Source organism: Poecilia mexicana, unplaced genomic scaffold, assembly GCF_051168715.1.
Source record: "Poecilia mexicana isolate PSO_F unplaced genomic scaffold, ASM5116871v1 scaffold_19, whole genome shotgun sequence".
Taxonomy (NCBI): domain Eukaryota; kingdom Metazoa; phylum Chordata; class Actinopteri; order Cyprinodontiformes; family Poeciliidae; genus Poecilia; species Poecilia mexicana.
The window spans coordinates 1,540,782-1,561,495 of record NW_028263388.1 but is presented as its reverse complement, the minus strand read 5'-3'; the positions used below and the strand labels follow the sequence as shown (position 1 = coordinate 1,561,495).

Sequence of the window (20,714 nt, the reverse complement as noted above, 5' to 3'; positions counted from 1 at the left end):
ATTTTACTTGATTTCCTCTTCTTGCTTTAGATCAGTAACCGTGGCGATGGACATCTATTTAAAGAAAAACAGCTTCAGCAAAAAAACAAAAATATCCGATAACTGCACAAAAATCAACACCCCTATGTTTTATTATGCAACATTTCCACATGTACAGGATTTTTTTAAACAGTTCAGTTTCACAAATAAATCAGTTGAGACAAATCAATGAAAAGTCAAAAACTAACTTGTTTTTGCCTTTACACCACTCGCTACCATCCGGTGGCCTAAACCAATGACATTTCTTTATTTTTAGATTTATTCTGGGATCTAAGTATATGAATATATGAGAACATGCCACTAAAAATAAAACTATGTGCATTTGTACAATACACCAGTTAATTGATTTATCGGCTCGTTTATTTAAGAGTCCGTCAGAGTGACATAAGACTTAATGTGCTGATGCTGTTTGTGCTTTTCCTGGTTCATATTTAGATCTATGCTAACGCCAGACAAAGCTGGTGAACAATAAATTAACATAAACAACAAATAAATCACATATAAAACAAATTTAACAGAAATTAAAATGATGGATTTGAATGAAAACAGAATTATGAAGGACCTACACTCAGACACTAATTTATGAAGATGATATTTTGCGTAATAACTTTCCTTCAATAGGCAAAACGGTCAAAAACTTTCGTATTTTCTGTTCATTTTACAAAATAATTTTCATCTTTATCTCTACACACAGAACAGATCTGCAACTGTTCACTTCCTCATAAACCAATACTACAGAATACATCATTATTTTGTTGTATTGGCACAATGCTTTTCTTAAAGGATAAAAGATTAACACTATATTTTGCAAAAACTTTCTGCTAAATTTCTGCTGGTTGAAAAAAACTTTAGATTTAGTCAAATTTTCACCCAAGAGAAATGTTCACACAGAAACCTGCTGGGCTACGTCTTTAATCCAAACACCAGGTCAGAGCAATAACCCATTTACTGAGTTACAGAATAAACTACAAGACGGCCATTTTGAACTACAGACCAACAACCAGATCAGACCTCGACGAACCTCGTATTCTGGATGAAAGAAAATACTTTGCAGTGTAATAATGATAATTTCACAGTAATAATCACATCACAGAACAACTTTTTTCACTTATGCTAACGTTAGCTTGTTAGCTGCTAAGTAGTTAGCACAAGCTAATGCTAGCTATGCTAAACATTCAGACACTGACTGAAGAACTGGTCTTAAAGTAAATAAAACAAACTATATTTCATACAGTGTTATTAACTTTATAATCCAAACTTAACTGTCAGCTAAAGTCATTTTAGGCGTCGTTAGCTTTAACAAACTGTCCTATGCTAAACGATTAGCTTATTTTTCTTTGGTATAATTACTTTAATTTTTGTGTAGATAATATAGCAGGTTTCAGATGGACACTATTACCTGAATATTTTAGATTTTACTCTAATTTAATTCATTTTGGTTCTAAATAACCAAAATAAATGAGATTATGATGATCAGACAAAAATAAATTTATGACTTCCTGTTGATGGTTATAAAGGACCAAATAAAATAAATAAATCATCATATTTGGTTATAAAAATCACATTTCCTTACAGTAGACTATTGCTGAATATTATAATATTTAGGACTTGGTTGTTGCAGTATGCTGAAAGTTTCCCACTGTGGGTCAAAATGGATGCACTGTTGGTCTGAATCAATAAAACATTTTAATTTGATGCCCAAAATGGCAAAATCATGTTGGTGAACCTACGCTGCGTAATAATGACTTTAGTTTTAATTTGGAAAATGACATCAGTCACTTAAGCTAAAGTTAGCCTTTCACCTGCTAATTAGCCAAAGCTAGCTTAGCACAACTGTCGGTTTCGGTTGTTTTGTTTTGAAATACTTCAGGTATGAAATGGAGCCGTGGGACAAATTTTCATGTAGAGAAAAAAAAAACAAAATGTTGATATCAATAAGAAAAAGGGAGAAACCGAAATGAAGGCGCCGTTGTCTTCATCATTTCCTAAAGAGTCCCATCTGATGTGTTTTATGACCAGTTTCCATTTTCTCCCTTTGAACTGATCCTGGCTTCCTTCCAGACTGAAAAATGCATGTTAGATAAATTAAACTCTCTTGCTGTTCATGGTGATGTGAGTTTCTGTGCAACAATGTGAGGATTGCTACATTTTCCAAGGTGTAACAAAAGTCTTGCCTCTCCACTCATGTTTTTAACCATTATTTATATTCAGTTATCCAGGAAAATCAGCCCACGCCTTTAGGTCCGTCTGTTTCAACACTGATCTGTGTGTCTGTGATGTTTCAGTGGATAAACATCCAAGCTACAATAACTCAAATTTAAATGAGCAACAAACCAATAAAAACCGAGTCATGATGGAAAACAGACTTAAAGATGGACGCCTCATCTTAACAACAAGCCTGATTCCAGTCAAAGTTTGCAAAAAGGCTTCTGATTCCTAACTGCAGTCACACAGACACACATTTAACTACCATCCTCACTTTAAATGTCTTTAAAGTTCAAAGGTCGGGCTTCCTGAAAGGCCCGGTTGCTGTTTTAGTTCCTTCAGGTTTCCACGTTGCTGCTGAGCTGTTTGTGTTTCTCTGGCTGCTTCTATGTGAACCCTGGGTAAGCGTAGCTGTTGGTCCCGGCCGGCTGGACGTACTCCTCGGTCCTGTCCCAGTCGGAGACCCAGCCGCCGCCGCCTCCGTTGGGGTCGGAGCTCTGGGTGGTGGCGCCGTAGCCGGCTCCTCCGCTGGAGCGGTACAGTTCCTCCGTCTCGTTGGCGAGCTCGTCCTCGTCCAGGATGCCGCACTTCTCCACGCTCAGCTCCTCCGGCTCGGCCCACGGCTGCTTCTCCCCAGAGGCAAAAATACCTGCACAGAAAAAAAGGCACAAATATTTATCTGCATCCTGCTAATGCCGAAAAAACACAGCAATAGGAGGGTTTCTATTAAATGGAAATATAAATAAAATCATGAATGAATAAGCCTGTTCACGCGATAAGGCATTAAAAATCATGAATGTAATCAGTTACATCAAATATATGCAACTTTCTTCAAAGTAATAATTTAAAATTTAAAGAAATTACATGTAAAAATACTGAGACTAATGTGTAAAGCATTGAAGAAAATTCAGAAATGATTTAAGTAAAGAGAATAAACATAATCTGAGGTTTGGTTATATTTGAACAAGCTAATATATATATATATATATATATATATATATATATAATGCTAACAAACAGGAAATGTTTCCCAGAAATCATTCTGACATAATTTGCACGAAGACTTCAGAGAAGGAAGACGAGTTTGACTCACCATAAAATATAACCCCTCCATAATGAACGAGTGAGGCGATCAGAAACACACCCTGCCACTCCTCCCGCGTCTGAACACAGAAAACAAACAAAACAATTAGAAAGGGCTTAAAACCCACACTGGGCAGAAGTAAGACTGATTGACATAAACTGTTGTAGACTTCAGGCCTCGTTTAACTTATGGAGTTAAAACAAGAACAAACTGCTGCTGCTGCTGCGGCAACATTTTAATTCACAAACTCAACAGAAAAATGTCATTTCAGGAAAGGCAGAGAGAAAAGCAGCTTCAGTTTTTATAAAGTCACCGTAGTTCTGGATTTCTCTCCCTTTTAGGATTTCAAGAATTTATTTCAATGGTTCCTTTTCCAGCAGCACGATAATAAAATATACAAATGCTTTGCTTTTTGTCCAGAATCGTTGCACAACTTCAGGCTTGCGGTGGGTCAGAGGTCGTCAGGGTGGAAGTCACTGCAGTTTGTAACTTTTATAAAATGTTTTTTTACGTTTGTTAAAACCGAGACAGAATGTGTGAAAAGATCGATGTCCTCTTCTCCCCTGACTGAAGAAATGCACCAAAAACAACCAATCAGAGCCAGGAGGCGGGGCTTACCGCTGTTAACCAGCCCCATGTACACGCTGCTAAAAGGTGTTAGGATCATAAACACAGTTACATGTCAATCAAACAATCAATAAGAGGAAAGAGACGGATGAGCTTCACCTTGTTCTTGGTCATGGCGCCTACGATCAGCGGGCAGACCATGCCGGACAGCGTGCCCACGCCGTTGGAGATGCCCATGAGGATGCTGGCGTATCGCGGCGCGATGTCCAGGTGGTTGACGTTAAAACCTTCACAGGACGATAAAACGCCGTCAAAATTACGCTAAAATTTTATTAAATTTACGCTAAAATGTTAAAACCAGAGTCGGGTTGTAAAAACTTACATTTACTTGAGTAACTTTTTTTTTAAATTCATTTTCGGAGTATTTTTACTACGCTGTACTTTTTCTCTTAATTGAATCATTTTATTATAAAGTATTTCTTCTGTTACTTGAGTAAAATTTCTGGATTTTCTTCCCACAGAATGAAAAACAAACATGTTTTAACCAAAACTCGCCACAGACTCAAACCTGAAGCTTTTATTAAAGTTTCATCAGTTTTTTTCTGAAGATTTTGTTTATTTGATCTGAAACATTTTCTGTTGCTTGATTTTGTTATTTTTGTTACTTATATTGTCATTTTGGTTGTTAAAATTCCAAAATTTCCTCTTAATTTTACATCCTGATGATGTACTTTTGCATATTAAATGAGTGAATGGTCAGCCACTCGTGCCGACTCTGAAACTCGTTTCTCTCGTGTCGTTTTTGGGTCGTTTCTCTGAACTGAGCTCCACCTGAAATGGCGAACCCAGAGAATCCCACCGCCAGAACCAGGAAGGTGATGGCGACGCCCTTCGTGTGCGAGAAGCCGACCACCAGCAGGAGGGTGGCCTCCATCCCGAACCCTGTGCAGACCAGAGGTCAGAGGTCACAACAGACAGACATTTCAGCCCTGAATGCTCACTGATATGGAAACTGTTTGCTTTGCTCCGTTCTCTCATGATGCGCCCGTTTCGGCTTCCTCATTTCTCCAGTATGAACATCTCTGAGCAGAAATAGCTGAGCGAGGCAGAGCCTCTAACACTTAGTCATCGTTTGCCTCATGTGGCCTGGTGTTTTCACACCACAGCTCACACAACTTGAACTCGGTAATGAGGCTGACTGGAGGGTGTGTGCCTTAAAAAGATCCACCAAACGATAAAACGCAGCCAGTCTGCTGAGTCGGCAGAATAAAATCTATAAACTTACATCCAGAAAATGACTTTTTTATTTGCTCTGATCTTAATGCAGGTCAGACTTTCTGCTCTGCAAAGACAAGCAGCCCAAGTGTTTTCGGTCTAGTGCAAATATCTCAGCAGCTCATCTAACTGCTCAGCAAGATTCAGCAGCTTAAGTTAATAATTTCTAAATATTGATGAAAATGTTCAAGTTCCACTGGCAGATTATTTAACTTGTAACAAGACGTTTTCCTTGTCATAAGTGAAATTATCTGCCACTAAAACTTATCAATAAGAAACTTTTCATTCAAAATAAGCTGCTGTGTCTTGCTAACAGTTACTTATAAGTTTTTCACTTGAAATGAAACAAAACTAAGATATTTGCACTAAAAACTAAAGAAATATTTGTTCAGATTTTGTGCTTCTTCTCCTTCTGACCTCCACAGTTCATGATCTTCCTGACGTTTGTGGTGGTCATGATCTGATTGGAGCGCAGGTAGTCGGCGATTTGGCCTCCGATGGGAACGATGATGGTCATCACCAGGTGAGGCAGAGCAGAAAGTATTCCCACCTGGAGGCATCGACAACAAGCGCAGGTCAGTCCACTCAAAGACGGCGTCACAAACTTTAAAAAACCTTTTCAACTCGACACTTGTTTGTTTATCTGGATTTTCAGGCTTTGCTTCTTGTTCCTCAAACTGTCAGGAAACCTTGCAGCTGCTTCTTCCTGTTGGCTTCTCTGCTGCATCAGTTCTTTCATGTAAAAAATATTCTTTTGTGGAAATATTAGGAATTTATTGCATTAAAAACCAAAACTGAAAAAGCTAGCATCCTTTTCATTCGCTTGACATTTTTAAATGTTGCTCAATTCTCTTGGATTTTTTGGCCAAAACTGTGGCTGCTGGTTGGCCTAGTCAAAGTCCAGGCCTAAATCTGTGAAATCACTTGATAACTGATGTTCACACACAGTTTGTGAACCTCTGTGACATCAAGCTCCAAAAAAAGTTTTTTTTTTCTACTTCCTGCTCTGCTTTGTGTTTTTCTGCCTCCTAAAATAAACGCTGTGGTTCATGAACCTCCGGCTGAATTACCTTGCTGATTTCGAAGCCAAACACTTCCTCAAAGTAGGCGGGCTGGCTGATGAGCAGCAGGTAGAAGGTCCAGCTGCGGCAGAAATTGGCCACTATGATGGCGTAGACCGGCATGGAGGTGAAGAACGATTTCCACGGAGTGTTGAACTTCTGCAACACCAAAACGCTCAGCGGTTCAACGTCTGACAACAGTTCTCACAGTCAGCAGGAGAAAAACGACCAGCAGAAACTGGAACTGTGGTCAGTCTGAAACTTTGGGCTGACAGAGAAACGGGCGGTTCACAGATCTGTCAGAGGAGCTGCTGCCGTTTTCTGACTCAACACAAACATCTGACTCCGTTTTAAAACCTTCATGATGAAGCTTATGGCTGGAAGGAACTGATGTCATGTTGTGTATTTGTTTTCTATGACGGAGAACTAAAGCCAGGCTAAGAAAAAAATAACCTGCAAGAAGAAAGTCAGAACATTATGAGAAACGACGTAATACTGAGAATAAAGTCAGAAAATTACCAGAGTAATGTTGAAATGATACAATAAAGTCACAATGTTACAAGAATAAAGTTGTAATAATAAGAAAAAGTCATAATAATGTAAAAAATGATAATAAAATGAGGAAAAAGTAATAATGATGGGAGAAAACTGGCAGTAATACGATGTGACTGACCGTCACCGTGTGCTGGGCCGACTCGCCGATGCTCTCCTCGATGTACGTCCGCTCCTCCTCCGTGATGGTCGGGTGAGCCGCCGGACTCTCGTACGAAACCAGGATCCAGAAGCAGTACCACATGACCCCGAAGGTCCCTGCAGGGGGCAGAGGTCAAAGGTCGAGACAAACAGGTCAGTTTGTGTTCAGGAAACATGCAAAACATCACAGCTTCTAAAACATTAATGAGCTGCTAATAGAAGAGAAACAATCTGGCAGAGGAACTAAAGAATCTACTGTAATTAAATATTTACATGAAACAAGCTGCTCCATCTTTGAACTTTTCTTACTTTGCACCAAGATTGAAACTAGACCAAAAATACTTTGTAAGATTTAGTTTTGTTGCAGTGTTTATCCTGCAGACAGGGTTCTCTCTGTGAAGGTCAGAGGTCAAAGGTCGTTTACCGTAGACGTAGAAGACAGAGGACCATCCTGAGTACTGGACCAGGATTCCAGCTAGCGGCATGGCGATCACTGCGCCCGCATAAGAGCCTGCAGAACCGCAGACATGCATTAAGAATGTTAATCACATGATGGATGAAACAAGTCAATCATTTCCATTTGCAGGATTTATTGTTTATCTGCTGCTTTGGCCTCAAATAGCTCTGATTTTAAAAGATCATTTTGTTTACAGTGACTTCATAGTTCATTTTGTTGTTTCTGTTGCTTTGTTTATTTATCTTGGATATTTAAAATGTTTCCAGTTCCAGTGTTAAATCTTCATTAGAATGTAAAGTTTATTGATCTTTGAAGTTTTCTAACATCATGTTACTGGAAAATGGTCTGAAAACAATATTATCGTTTATCGTGAAACTTCTGGGACGGTTTTCAATCCAGCAGCATTTATGTCAAAGCAGCAGCAGTTTTAATCAACAGCTGTGTTGGATTTCAGGTTAGATTATTGTCAAAATGTATCGTGATGATTCTGCTGAACAGCAAGAAGCAGCAGTGTGATGTACGGCGGCCCCTGAACGCACCACAGAAGGCCGTCGTGGCCAGGCGGCTCCGTTCCAGCGGCGGGGCCCATTTGGCCCAGATGCCGTGGCAGGCTGGGTAGGAGACGCCCTGACAGAGAGACGGCTGGTTAAACACCACAGTCCTCACGCCTCTTCTCCACTTTCACACTTTGTCACATGACAACCAGAGTTTGATGGACTTCAAACGTTTCACATCAACAGGCAGACACACACACACACACACACACACACACACACACGACTGCAAAAACACACACACACACACACACACACACACACGACTGCAAAAACACACACACACACACACGACTGCAAAAACACACACACACACACGCACGAACACACACACACACACACACATCTCCGTTCCCTTGAAATATCACAAAACTAACTGAAAATTAACTTTTCAGCAAGATATGAGTTTCATTTATGTAAATAATTCCTTAATGGTGAGGAAAAATTTCCGAGTTCCACTTGGTGCCGTTACCTAGCAACCCCAGCCAAGCCCTTCCCGTTACCTAGCAACCCCAGCCAAGCCCTTCCTGTTACCTAGCAACCCCAGCCTCTCGCATGCAATAAAAGGAGTTTTCTTATGTAAAATCTACTTATATGTACAACAGGCTCTTAAAAGTTACTAACTACAGACTTTCTTCCTTCAGTTCTATAATTATGGGAAGCGCTCAACTCGTTCTTACTTTATAGTCATTGTTTTCTTTTGTAATAGATGGTTTATTTTATTAGAAGTAATCTTCAGTTAACTTTATATGGTACATAGTTATAAAAATGTATTTGGTAGCACTTTATTTGAAGGGGTGTGCTTCAAATAAAGTGTGATGTTCATGACATCACACTGTCATGAACATAAAAAGTCTTTATGAATGTTTGTTGTCATGAAGTGTCATTCAGTAAATAATGACACTTTTAATGCAAAGTTGCTCTAAAAGTTGCATTGAAAGTCCATTAAAATGCAAACTGCATGATTTTGTAAATTATGATAATTTAATGCAAAGTTTGCATTTTAATGGACTTTTAATGCAACTTTCAGAGCAACTTTGCATTAAAAGTGTCATTATTTACTGAATGACACGTCATGACAACAGTCAGAAACATTCATAAAGACTCGTTCATGTTCATGACAGTGTGATGTCAGTCTTATTCACACCCCTTCAAATAAAGTTACCATGTATTTCCTGCCTCCTGTTCTAGATGTTATTTCAGGGTTTCAGAGTAAAGGGGGATAAATTAACAAATCACATTTTTATATCTAAAAAACTCTGAAGTCACATTTTGTTTTTATTTTTCACTCCTCGGCTCCAGTAAACATCGTCAAAGCTTCAGGTTGTGAAGTGACAGAGTTCTGCGTTTAAACGGTTTGGACACTTTCTGGAGCAGGATGTTTCCCCGTACCTCCACCAGGCCCTGACAGATCCTCACTATGATGACGCAGCCGAAGTGCATCCGCGCCGCCGTGGGGATCAGCATGTTCAGGCAGGAAGTGGCGACGATGGCGAAGCCAAACACCCTGCAGAGGCACACAGAGGTCAAAGGTCAGGGGGAAAACACCCGGAAATGTGAGCATCAGGAGGATTAGCTGACCTGTTCGCTGCAAACTTCTGACAGATGAAACCTCCGGGGATCTGGGTGACGATGTAACCCCAGAAGAAGGAGCCGTGGATCATCCCCACCGTCTCTGGATCCCAGCTGAACTGAGCTTTCTGAGGGGACACAAACACATCACGCTCACATTTACTGAGGGGACACAAACGCATCACGCTCACATTTACTGAGGGGACACAAACGCATCACGCTCACATGAACTAATATTCCATCTTAAAGCTTCATGCCATGAATAACGGTGTGATGAAGCTGAGCTCAGGTGAAATCAGCAACAGAAATCAAGTAAAATATCTAAAGTGGCGCAACAGTGACACCTGCTGTCCGTTCAGCAGTACTGCATCTCTTTTGTTGGATTTCTTAAATTTTGTGACCATTGTTTGTCTTCGCTGTTCCTCAGGGGTTTCCAAACTGAACCCAGTGAAGATAAACAACAAAAGGACAAAATACCCAAATTTTGTCCTTAAAATTTGGGGATTTTAAGGACAAAAATGAATGTGACAATATTCCTTCATATTGATTTAAAAACTTATTCCATTGCCAGATTATTTCAAAACATTTTTCCCCACTGGTGAAATAATCTGTCAAAGGAACTGGAACCTTTTCATCAACATTAAGGGACTACTGATTTAAGATAAGTTTATTTATATTTCTGAAAAGGTAATTGTAAGTTAGTTTTATTTTAAAAATATTGAGATATTTGCACCAGAAACTAGATCAAAAATACTTGGTAATATTTTGTGTTTTTGCAGTGTAGTATACAGTTTTCTGGTTTTAGTTTTTTAATGCAAACTTGGCAACAGGAAGTTCCTCTTGCTGAATTAAAGCTGATATTTGTCCTTCTACTTACTACAAAAATAAGATGAAACCTGGTTTAGAAATAAGAATTAATTTTAGTTGTTTTTTTCCTTTGTGAGAAAAAACTAATCAAACGGCTCCATTGCAGAAATGTGATTGGGCCACAACACAGCAGTGGTTCTGATGGGAAGCCCAGAGGAGGTGCAGCTCTGACTCACCACGATGACCTCCTTGTTGTCCCTGAAGACGGTGTGGCTGTTGACCATGCTAACGATGGCCACGCCCAGGTTGCACCTGATGCCGAACGAGATGCAGAAGCCGATCCCGGACAGGATGGCGATGATGTAGCGGCGGGGCAGGCCGAAGCAGGTGCAGTCCACCACCGGCATCTCCTTCTCCTGCACCAGCTCCGGCCGGCCCTCCGCCGACAGCTCGATGGTTTCGCCATTTTCCTGCTTCTTCTCTAGCGCCCTGCAGCAACGAGAGACGTTTCCTTCATACGGCAACAAAACGCAGAACTCCACATTTCAGCTGCAGGAAATTTATAGAATCGCCTCTGTTAGAACAACAGAGTCCAGATTTTAATGTTCTGCTAACGCGCTAACAGCAGAGCTAATTGTTAGCGGTTTTGCTAACCTTGAAAATGCTTAGCATACTTAGCTTCCCTAAATTCAGAGGTGAGCAGATTTCCAGAAAGTACACTCGAGTAAAAGAAGAACTATTTATTTTTACTCAGCTAAGAGTAAAAAGCAGAAATGGCTCAGGAGAAAGAAAGTATTTGGTAAAAAGTCTGAGTAACTGATCAAATTATCAATCATTTAAAAATGACATCAGACTAGGGCTGTTGTAAACGAATATTTTAGTAATCGAGTAATCTATCGATTATTCTTACGATTAATCGAGTAATCGGATAAAAAAAATTATAAAATGAAATATTGGTAAATCTGGCATAATACCGGTGTTACTATCAGATATCAATATCAGTCCAATTTTTCATATTTGAGCATCCCTAACAGTTGCTTTTTTGTAGTTTAGAAAACTAACCTGTAACAATAATAGCTCACTTTCTAAGTTAACCAGAAGAAAAGTTATAGAAAAATCTGAAATTATATTGAATTTAATAACAAAGAGGCAGGCTCACAAATATGCTTATAAAAAATGTCTACAATCCAGCTTTTAGTTTATGTATTCATCTTCAGTGAGTTTAATAGATTAATTAAACTCACCTTGCCACCTAACCTGTCACGCTTTGGGTTTGAAAATACGGGAAATGCCGCCTGGAGTGGGAGGAGAGGGCGAATGAACGAACGTAAGATGGGGTGGAGGGGAGGAAATAGACCAGCGGACTGACGAACCGTTAGACCGGGGGACGAACACGGGGGGAAGCAATACGGGATATTTACGACACCTTCACTGGTCACACTCAGAAACTCATCTACCAGCCATGTACGATGCGCTCCGCCACCCGTTTCTTCAGACCGGGATATGAAATTTATTGTGCGGTTCGTCGGTAAAGCTACATTTACACGGTAAGCATCAGCTACTCAGCCGCCCGCCCTGTTCAGGCTATCCGCTCACCTCAGCGCTCTTCCCGCCGTTCGCTTTCAACCAGCAGCCCCGGAGGAGAAATGCTGCCGTACTCCAGGCATTCCCCCAGTCATGTTAAGGATGCTTATTGGTTCCCCAAACACGATAAAAAGTCGGGCATTATCATCAATCAATAAAATCCCCACGGGCCAATCTTGAAGATTGGACTTTATGCCGCTGAGACTTAGCTTTTGTCAACAACTCAGAGGCGGAAGTGAGAGCTCCGCGCAACGCAAATGAAGTCCCGGCCGGAACACGGTGCGCTAACTAATAAAACATAAATTAACGAAGCTTCGAGGCAGGAAAATTTTCCTCGAGGAATTTTAGTAATCGAGGTACTCGAATCATTCGAGGAATCGTTTCAGCCCTACATCAGACGGACCGAAATATAAAGTTAAGAGGAAATTTTAACAACCAGAAAAACATTAACTCATATAAGTAACAAAAATAAAATGAGGCAAAAAATTATTTTTCCAAATCAGCTTCAATAAAAACTTCAGAAACTTGGACAGAAGCTGCAGGCGAGTCTGGTGGTTAAAACATGTTTGGTTTTCATTCAGTGGGAAGAAAACCCAGAAGTTTCACTCAAGAAAAACAAATACTTCATAATGAAATTACTCGAGTAAAAGTAAAAAGTTCAGCGTAGTAAAAATACTCCGAAAAGGACTTTTTTGTTTTCTTTATAAAAAGCTACTTAAATAAATGTAACAGTAAATATAATTAGCTGCTACCCGACTCTGCCCAAATTATTTTCTAAACTGATAATTTACTCGGCTGTTTTCTAAACTTTCAGTTGAATAAAGTTGAATGTAACTATGGCAACAGTTAGCTAAGCATTCTCCATCTTCGATTTTATCAAACAGTAAAACAAACACCAGCCCAAATTTTACTAAAACTTCTGATTTTATAAGAAACTGAAAAAAAGACTATTTACCATATTATTAGAATTTAACCAAAGTAACTCAAGGAAGTTAAATTTTACTTGGAGTTAAACATTTAACATTAAGGCTTTTATTTTGAAGTGACTTTAGGCCACTTATGCAGCACTTCCTTTTCCTCTCCTCTTTTTCTCTCTTAAAATAACTTTATAACAAACGGGAACAAAATAAGACCTGCACAGTTCAGAACAAGATATAAACATAAATAAAGTATCTAACAGAGGAAGAAAGAAAAAATTGGAATAAACATAAAAGGAAATGTTAATTTTGGGATTCATCTCAGAAATTTCCTACAAAAACCCTCGAAAATGTACGAGTTTGAAAAGTGAAGAAAAAACATGCTAGAAAAAATCCCACTAATTTTGAGATTAATCTCAGAAATACATTTGGCAGTAATTTTGTTTTGGCAGAAATGTTTCTTATTTTAATCTATAATGACTCCAACATGTCGTAGATTAAATTATAATTCCAAGATGAAAACTGGAGCTTCGGGCCGCAGTCTGATATAACCTGAGTTGAAGTTAGCACTTTAGCATTAGCTTCCGCTAAACACTGTGTTGGTGTAGCAATTTAACGTTAGCATTGCTAATGTTCATGACTAGTGCTTCAGGGGTAGCGTAGCTAGCGTTTTGTTAGCCGCGCCCACCACTGTCTTCCAGAGAATCTGATGTTTTCCCAGCATGCAGCATTCATCTGCTGGCTGCTTAGGAACCGTCTGGACGGCAGATGTTTTCTGTCAGGCTGAGTGGATATTCTGAGCCTCACCAGGGAAACACCAGCGTTTGTTTCTTACTTCTCCTGGAGGTGTTGATATATTTTGGTTTTTGCTTTGCACACATTTATCTCCTGACAGAACCGGCTCCTAACGCCAGAGAAGGTGTTGGTAACTGCAGAGTTTAACACCAACGTGTTTCTCCTCTTCTTCACGTTTCCTGAGAAGCTCTGACCTTTTTCTGCCTCCCGTCTGAAAAACATCAAATATGTATCCAAGGAGCCATAAATGAACCATGACATGTGAAACACTGAGCAGAAACCTCTTCATATCACTTCCAATATGAACGACAAACTGTGGCATGAAAACGATTTTACTTGCAATTTTTTTGCTTTTTTAATGTTTCAGATCAACTAATTTTAACACCAGATACATCAGAAAGGAAAAATCTGTTTAAAAATCATCATTTTATTTATAAAGTGGCCTGGCATTGTGTGAAAAAGTAACCACGCCGTAAAACTGGTAATTGGTTGTTCCACATTAAACGTGCAGTAATAGTGACAATCTAATTAGTTTTTATTGGACTCTTTCAGGAAATGATGTCCAAACATCAGGGACAAAATCGATACGTTGAAAGTGCAGAGGGGCTGCAAAAATATTTTAAAACTAAGTTTTTCTGCCTTTTTTAAAGTTTATCAGCTCAATAACAAACTAAAGTAACATTTTATATTATTGTAGATACAAACATAAAAAGGTTTTACGTGACGTTTTGGGTGGATTATCCGTTTTGCCTCTCAGTAAAACTGGGTCGATGTTTGTGGTTCTAGTTACTAGACGACTGTAGAAACGTCATTAATAGACAGGAATCCGTATTTTCGGCCATTTTGTTCTCCCGTTTCCTCACTTGAGGACCTGTAGTCACCCTCCCCAGCTTTAATCGCTCTCTGTTAGCCCGCTCTTTGTCAGATCCTCCACTTGTCGCCTCCAGCTGGAGCCTTCAGGTTCCTGTTTTCATTTAGTTTTAGATTTTCCCCTGATCTCTAGTTTTCATTTTAAAGATTTTTATGTTCCACTGACAACAGTGACGGCCCCAAAAGGGGGAGCAGAGGGGGCCACGGCCCCTACGTGAAAAATGTCTCTCTCCCAAGAGAAACATGTTCTTGTCATAGAAAGGCATCATCTTCAATAAAGACAAAAAATAATAAATAAAGCCCAATGCATGAATAAATGAATTAATAAAATATCACCTTTTGTTTTTTAGTTTTGTCCCTTGAAAGTTGAAGATTTTCTGGGGTGCCTCTGTATCTCTGTTATTTCTCTTGGTTCTATCTTTTTGTGTTCAAAAATTAATTATTTTTATCAACTATATACGAGTCATTTTCTGTTCCATTTAATCAAAGTCATTCACCTGATTTATTTTGGAGTCAAATACATTGAATAATTTCTTTGTTTATTCCTAGCTAAATATTTTTGAGGCCTGCATTTTGTTTTACGCTCTAATGGCTGAAGGCGTCTGTCATGATGCTGGTTTTAGTTTTTCTGTCTGAAGACGCTGTAAAAACGAAATGTCAGATCTTTTCAATCAACTCATAAAACAGGGAGAAATAAAAGCCTTGCAATCATAATGCAGAGTTACTTTGAGTGTGCTTAAAGGTTGCAACAATCCTCAGCGGTGATGAAGTATTGATGATTCTCCATGTTAAATTATTAATAGGCCATCTCTGGCTCACTCGGTCTATTTTTGTCCGGGCGGGTCCCTCTTCCTCCTTCCTGCCTCCTCCTCATCTTCACCCGGCTTTACCACCAACAATCCACAGAGCATCTCTCTCTCCAACAATCACTTCCTGGTCTGTTTCCACCACAAATATTCACCTTATTGTCATATTACTTCACATTTTTCTGCCTCTATCAAACAGACCATCAGTTACTGTGAAACATTGTAATGTAGAAGAAAATAAAACCAGGTAATATTCTTAAATAAATTTAACTTCTATCTGCTCTCAGCTTGCCTGGGTCAGCACTTTTCATTTGAAGCATTAGTCTGAATCAATAATAAACGATGCCATAAACAAACTGTTATTTTGCATAAAGTGCAGAACTTTTATGACACTTAGTAAATGTGCAAATTTCTGGCTGAACTACATAATTTTATGCCTCATTTTATTAATTTGTTACATTTTGGATCATATTTAAAAATGAAACATCAGATTAAATCTGATTTCCAATTTTAGTTGATTTGGGTTTTTCTCGCTTTCTTTTGTTATTACAAATGACAGAAAATATTTGTTTTTAAAAAATGCTTTTATTTTAATCAACCCATCTGGGACTCTACCTGAATTTAAAAAAACCATTAAAAATAAAAACTGTTTTAAAAAAACATTTTAACTGTTTTAGGACAATGGTTAAGCAGTGGTTACTAGATAATCACAATTCTATTCATATTTTTAACTTATAATTTTTAAATGAAGTTTTTGCATTTTTGTATCATTTAGATTTGTTTTTATTTGGATTTTTTATGATCAAGTTTAACTGTAAATTACACAAATTTTACCTATTCAATAAAAACTGTCTAATCATAGATGACTTATGTTGTCATTCATGTTCATTTTTTTTTTCTTCATCTCTTCCATCAACCTGGTAGGAAACTACAGATGAAAATTAGCCTCTGGCAAAACCCGACATGTTTATGTGACGTATTCATGTTGATTGAAAAATAAATAAACCAAATTAAATAAATACACGCTGGAAAACAAAATGGCGGATCACTTCGGCGCGAAAAAGAAATCCATATTTTCCAAAGATTATAAAACAGAAAATTTTGTTAATAAAATCACTTTGAAACCATTTCCTTCCCTTTCACAATTATCACACAGCACAACATAAATCGCCAATAAAATATTCGCAGTTTGAGAGAACAGACCTTCAATGTGTTTGGATATTTTCTCCTAGGCGCCATATTTGTTAGCATGAAGCTAATCTGCGGTGACTGTTCATCGCTGACCTTTCAGGAAAATCCGCTGTAATCCCTGAAAGCCACCTGACCTTCTGCTGGATGTCACACCTGAAGAACGGAGCCCGAGCTGCGCAGTTCTGCCGTTCAGACCCGAACCAGAACCGAGAATCAGGGTCAGAGGCGATGACGCTAAAGACAGAAGAACCACTTCCGGTGCAGGTTGGTTCAAACATCCGGAGGTACCAAAGTAGCATCGCTTCTTCAACATGTTTTACTCAAATAAATGTAAAACTTATCCGTCCAATAAATTACTCAAGAGTAAAGTATTTGGTAAAAACTCAAACACTTAGTAGGCTTAACTGATCAAAATTAATTTAATATTTTAAAATTGCGTCATTAAACAGACCGAAATATAAAGTTATGTGGAAGGTTGAGTATTTTAACGACAAAAATGAAAACAATCGATACAAATGGCAAAATAAGAAAATCAGGCAAAAGAAACTTTTTTACAAATCAGTTTCTTTCAAAATAAAACTCATGAAACTTTAACAGAAGCTGCAGGTGTGTGTGTGTGTGTGTGTGTGTGTGTGTGTGCGCGCGCGCTTGGTGATTCTTTGGTTAAAACAAGACAAATATTCATTCAGTGAAGTTTTTCACAGTAGGTACCTAGAAATTTTACTTGAGTAAAAGTAATGATTATTCATAGTATAGTTATTACTTTACTGTTAAATCATTATTGGAATTTTATTACTTCATAATAAAATTACTTGAGTAAAAGTAAAAAAGTACAACGTAGTAAAATTACTCCTAAAAGTTTTTTTTCCCCAAAACGTTACTCATGTATAAATGTAACTGAGTAAATGTGACTAGTTACTGTACTCTGAGTTGGATGATCAGTTTTGAATCATTGACACAGAGAGTGACGCCTGGCGGGATTTGGTCCAAACCAGGAAGTCCCAACCGGACCGCCTGACCAGCAGCCTCCCACGCGCGTTACGCGGCGCACCTGGGCGCACGTGCGCCGGGCGGAAGTGACGGTTTACAGCCTGCTGCCGTTTAATGGAGAGGACTAATCCCGGTAGTTGGGCGTCCCGCGGAGGGAGGGGCCGTCGGGAGAGAGAGATCGGCCCAGGTGTACATCCTGCGGGGATTTACGCAGGCCGACAGCTTGGAGAGGAGAGGCTATTTCTGGAGAGGATTTAAGAGTTGAGACGCTGCATCAAATCCCAGGAGGGAGAAAGGCGAGTCCATCGATAACCTCCATGCTCTCAGATTCCTGAAAATGCTCCGGACTTCTCCCCTTTACCCCTACACTGTAAAAAATGACCGCGGAGTTTACATTAAAACGATGTAGAATCACAGCAGAAAACTATCATAATGTGAATGTTTTTGGGAGGAAATGAGAAAAGCCATTAATAAAATTATAAAACGTTCTTTAGTTATTCTGAAGTCTGGTATATATTTTTTTTAATCTTTATTTCTCCTTCTTTCCCAATACACAAATATCAGTGGCCCTAGATCAATCAAAACAAAGATTACAGAAAAACAAAACAGAAATGAAAATCAGTCAGTAACTGGAATTTTTAAAAAAATAAGATACCTCTGTTAGTCTGTAATGTTTGTTTTGTATGCACTAGTTGGTGTATAAATTTACAATTAAAAAAATAAACACTTGTGCCCCCAAAATAGATAAATATTTTAAACAAGATGTTTGTTTTCACAGCAACAATTTGAATATAATCCAATTTATTTCTGAAAGCTACAAATGGTGGTAAAAATAAAACAGGAAAATATTGTAATAGTCATAACAAAACAATTCTGTTAATGTTTCATTCAAATACCAGAAAAACTTTTTAAAATACTAAACATTCATGTCACTTTGTGCTGTAGCTTTTACACAAAATTAAAACTTATTTCTGTAGATTTAACAGATGATGTAATTCAGCTGCGACTTCAATCACTGAAACTTATCTTACATATTTTTAGTGCCGTTGAAACGTCTAATTTTCACAGGAAGCAAGATTTTTTACAGTGCAAGTGTTGAGGTTTTTACAGAGGAGTCCCTTTAGCCTTTTATGACTCCGTGTCAGATTTCTGCTGCCTTTAGTCATAATCTGTCATTAAATCTGCTAATCTGCAGCACAATCCCTGAAGTTTATGTATTAATCCAGACCTAAACATTCTGAGTTTTAACTGAAATATGATTAATTTGTGTGATAAACCTGCAGTCATTGCTTTATGCCGCTACGGCATAAAGCAGCAGAAATTGATCCAAAAAAATCGATCCGACGTTTCATCTTTCCCCGAAAGGACATTTCTGCCTGCGATGAAACCAGATTCTGTTCCTGGATCCCAGGAAGAGGCGGCGGCTAATTTTACTCCAACCTGCAGATTGGAGCTTCAGTTTGGGTTTCAACGCTCAGAATGGACCAGAAAGTTCTGGAGTCGCAGCATAAATGCAGATGTGTCAGATAATCCAGGCCTGAGGACATCCTGATCTCCTTCACTGCTCTTATCGGTCAGACCAGAGGCAAAGCACAGTTTGAGAGATTGGATTCAGTCAGACGAGCACAAGTTTGACCAAAGGTGACAAATTAAAGGTAATAATTACAAATCTGAGTTGGGAAAATCATGAAACATTACACTGAAAAAAAAAAGAATGGCGCTCCAACTAAAAAAAAAAAAATAATAATTTACATGTCAAACTTAATTTACGTTTCTTTAACATGACAACTTAATAAACGTAAGATATTTACTAGGATAACCTTAATTTGATTATTTGCAACAAATCAAGTTGGATCTCCTGCCTTTTTTTGTTTTAAAGGTTACAAAACACAAATGCATCAAAAAGCAGCTAAAATGTATCAATACCAGAACAGGAAAGGATAAATAAATCTCTGAATGAAAGTTTTCAGAACAAATATGGAAATTAAATATAAAAAATATTTTAAAAATCAACATAAAGTAGAAAGTTAGTCACTCTGGCTAAATTCGTCATATTTACACGATGAATTAATGTTGATTAATATTCATAGTTACCTTTATGAAAATAATAAAATGCTCTAAATTACCTCTTTAACCCAGCTACTTGTTTAACAGAAATGTAAAATCCTGTAGAGGAGAACTGGGCGCCCCCAGGTAATACTCCGCCCAGGGCCGCCGCCACATCGGACCGGCCCTGCGGCTGATCGCGATAACTTCGGTTTTCGCCTTATGTATCAGTTTTAGGCATTCAGAGGATCGACCTACCCGTAAATCTTCCCCAGAGTCTTCGCTGCCACAGCTTTGAACCTGTCCGGCCGGATCTCCATCCTCACGGTCCGGTCCGGTTCCGAGCGCACAGCCTTCTCCTCCGCTTCCTTAAAAAAATCCGCTTCTATTCACCTGATCATCAGATTCCTTCAAGTTCCCAAATCTGAGGCAGCTGTCCCGGGATTTTCTGGTTTCTAATAATCATAAATACATTTCCAGCCGAACTTTTGCTTCCGTATCCACACGAACTTGTTTTAATGAGGTTTGGGTCCGCGGCGGTTCCCTTCCAGGGAACTTTGGGGAGGATTCATGGCCAGGCGGCGTCTGTGGCCGCGGTGCTGAAGCAGATTACAGCTGCCTGCCTGCGCGCTAATCTCCAGCAGTGAGTAGTGGAGGAGAGCATGTCACTTCCTCCCGGCGCTCCGGCTTTTTTCAGCCGAGCCGGGCTATTCTGGGCGCGCAGCGGCCGTGAATGGAGGGAGTGGACCCGGACCGGGGCACGCAGGACTCACCGGGCGGGAACTGCGGGATGCTCTCCGGAAGGTTTGCGGTTTTTATTCGTCCAAGAATCAACTTTAAACTGCATTAAAACGCATGACGTGAAGTGTTTACTACAACTTTATTATTTATATAAATCACAAATTGGCAGAGTTGGGTAGTAACTATATTTACTTGATTAACCTTTTTGAAAAAAAATTACTTTTAGGAGTATTTTACGTTGTACTTTTCACTTTTACGTGAGTAATTTTATTCTGAAGTATTTCTTCTCTTACTTGAGTAAATCTGGATTTAATTACACTGAATGAAAATCAAACATGTTTTAACCAAAACTCACCAGACAGACACTCTGTCATGATGTGGTTTGTTGTGGTGAGGATAGGGACGCAGGCAGACCCAGGTTGAAGGTGAAGATGAAGAGTTTAATGGTGATAATCCAGGT

At 38.9% G+C, this 20,714-nt stretch overlaps 1 protein-coding gene across 1 annotated transcript; it reads right to left on the bottom strand.

The window, feature by feature from the left end:
- Positions 1-113: 113 nt before the first annotated feature.
- Positions 114-20,124, bottom strand: slc17a7b (solute carrier family 17 member 7b). Its single transcript, XM_014976094.2, has 13 exons — positions 19,772-20,124; positions 10,551-10,803; positions 9,517-9,635; positions 9,328-9,442; positions 7,921-8,008; positions 7,349-7,435; positions 6,905-7,041; positions 6,241-6,390; positions 5,588-5,720; positions 4,727-4,837; positions 4,055-4,182; positions 3,338-3,407; positions 114-2,893 (listed from the first exon to the last, which is right to left on the bottom strand). The coding sequence occupies exons 1-13, from the start codon at positions 19,831-19,833 to the stop codon at positions 2,631-2,633; spliced, it is 1,716 nt and encodes a 571-aa protein (XP_014831580.1). The 5' UTR covers positions 19,834-20,124; the 3' UTR covers positions 114-2,630.
- Between the last annotated feature and the right edge of the window lie 590 nt (positions 20,125-20,714).

Coding starts and splice junctions, on each gene's coding strand:
- slc17a7b (XM_014976094.2), bottom strand. CDS start 19,833: ATGGAGATCCGGCCGGACAGGTTCAAAGCTGTGGCAGCGAAGACTCTG. Junction 10,804..19,771: donor ACTCTGGGGAAGATTTACGG/GTAGGTCGATCC, acceptor TCGTTGCTGCAG/GGCGCTAGAGAAGAAGCAGG. Junction 3,408..4,054: donor GCGCCATGACCAAGAACAAG/GTGAAGCTCATC, acceptor TTCTGTGTTCAG/ACGCGGGAGGAGTGGCAGGG.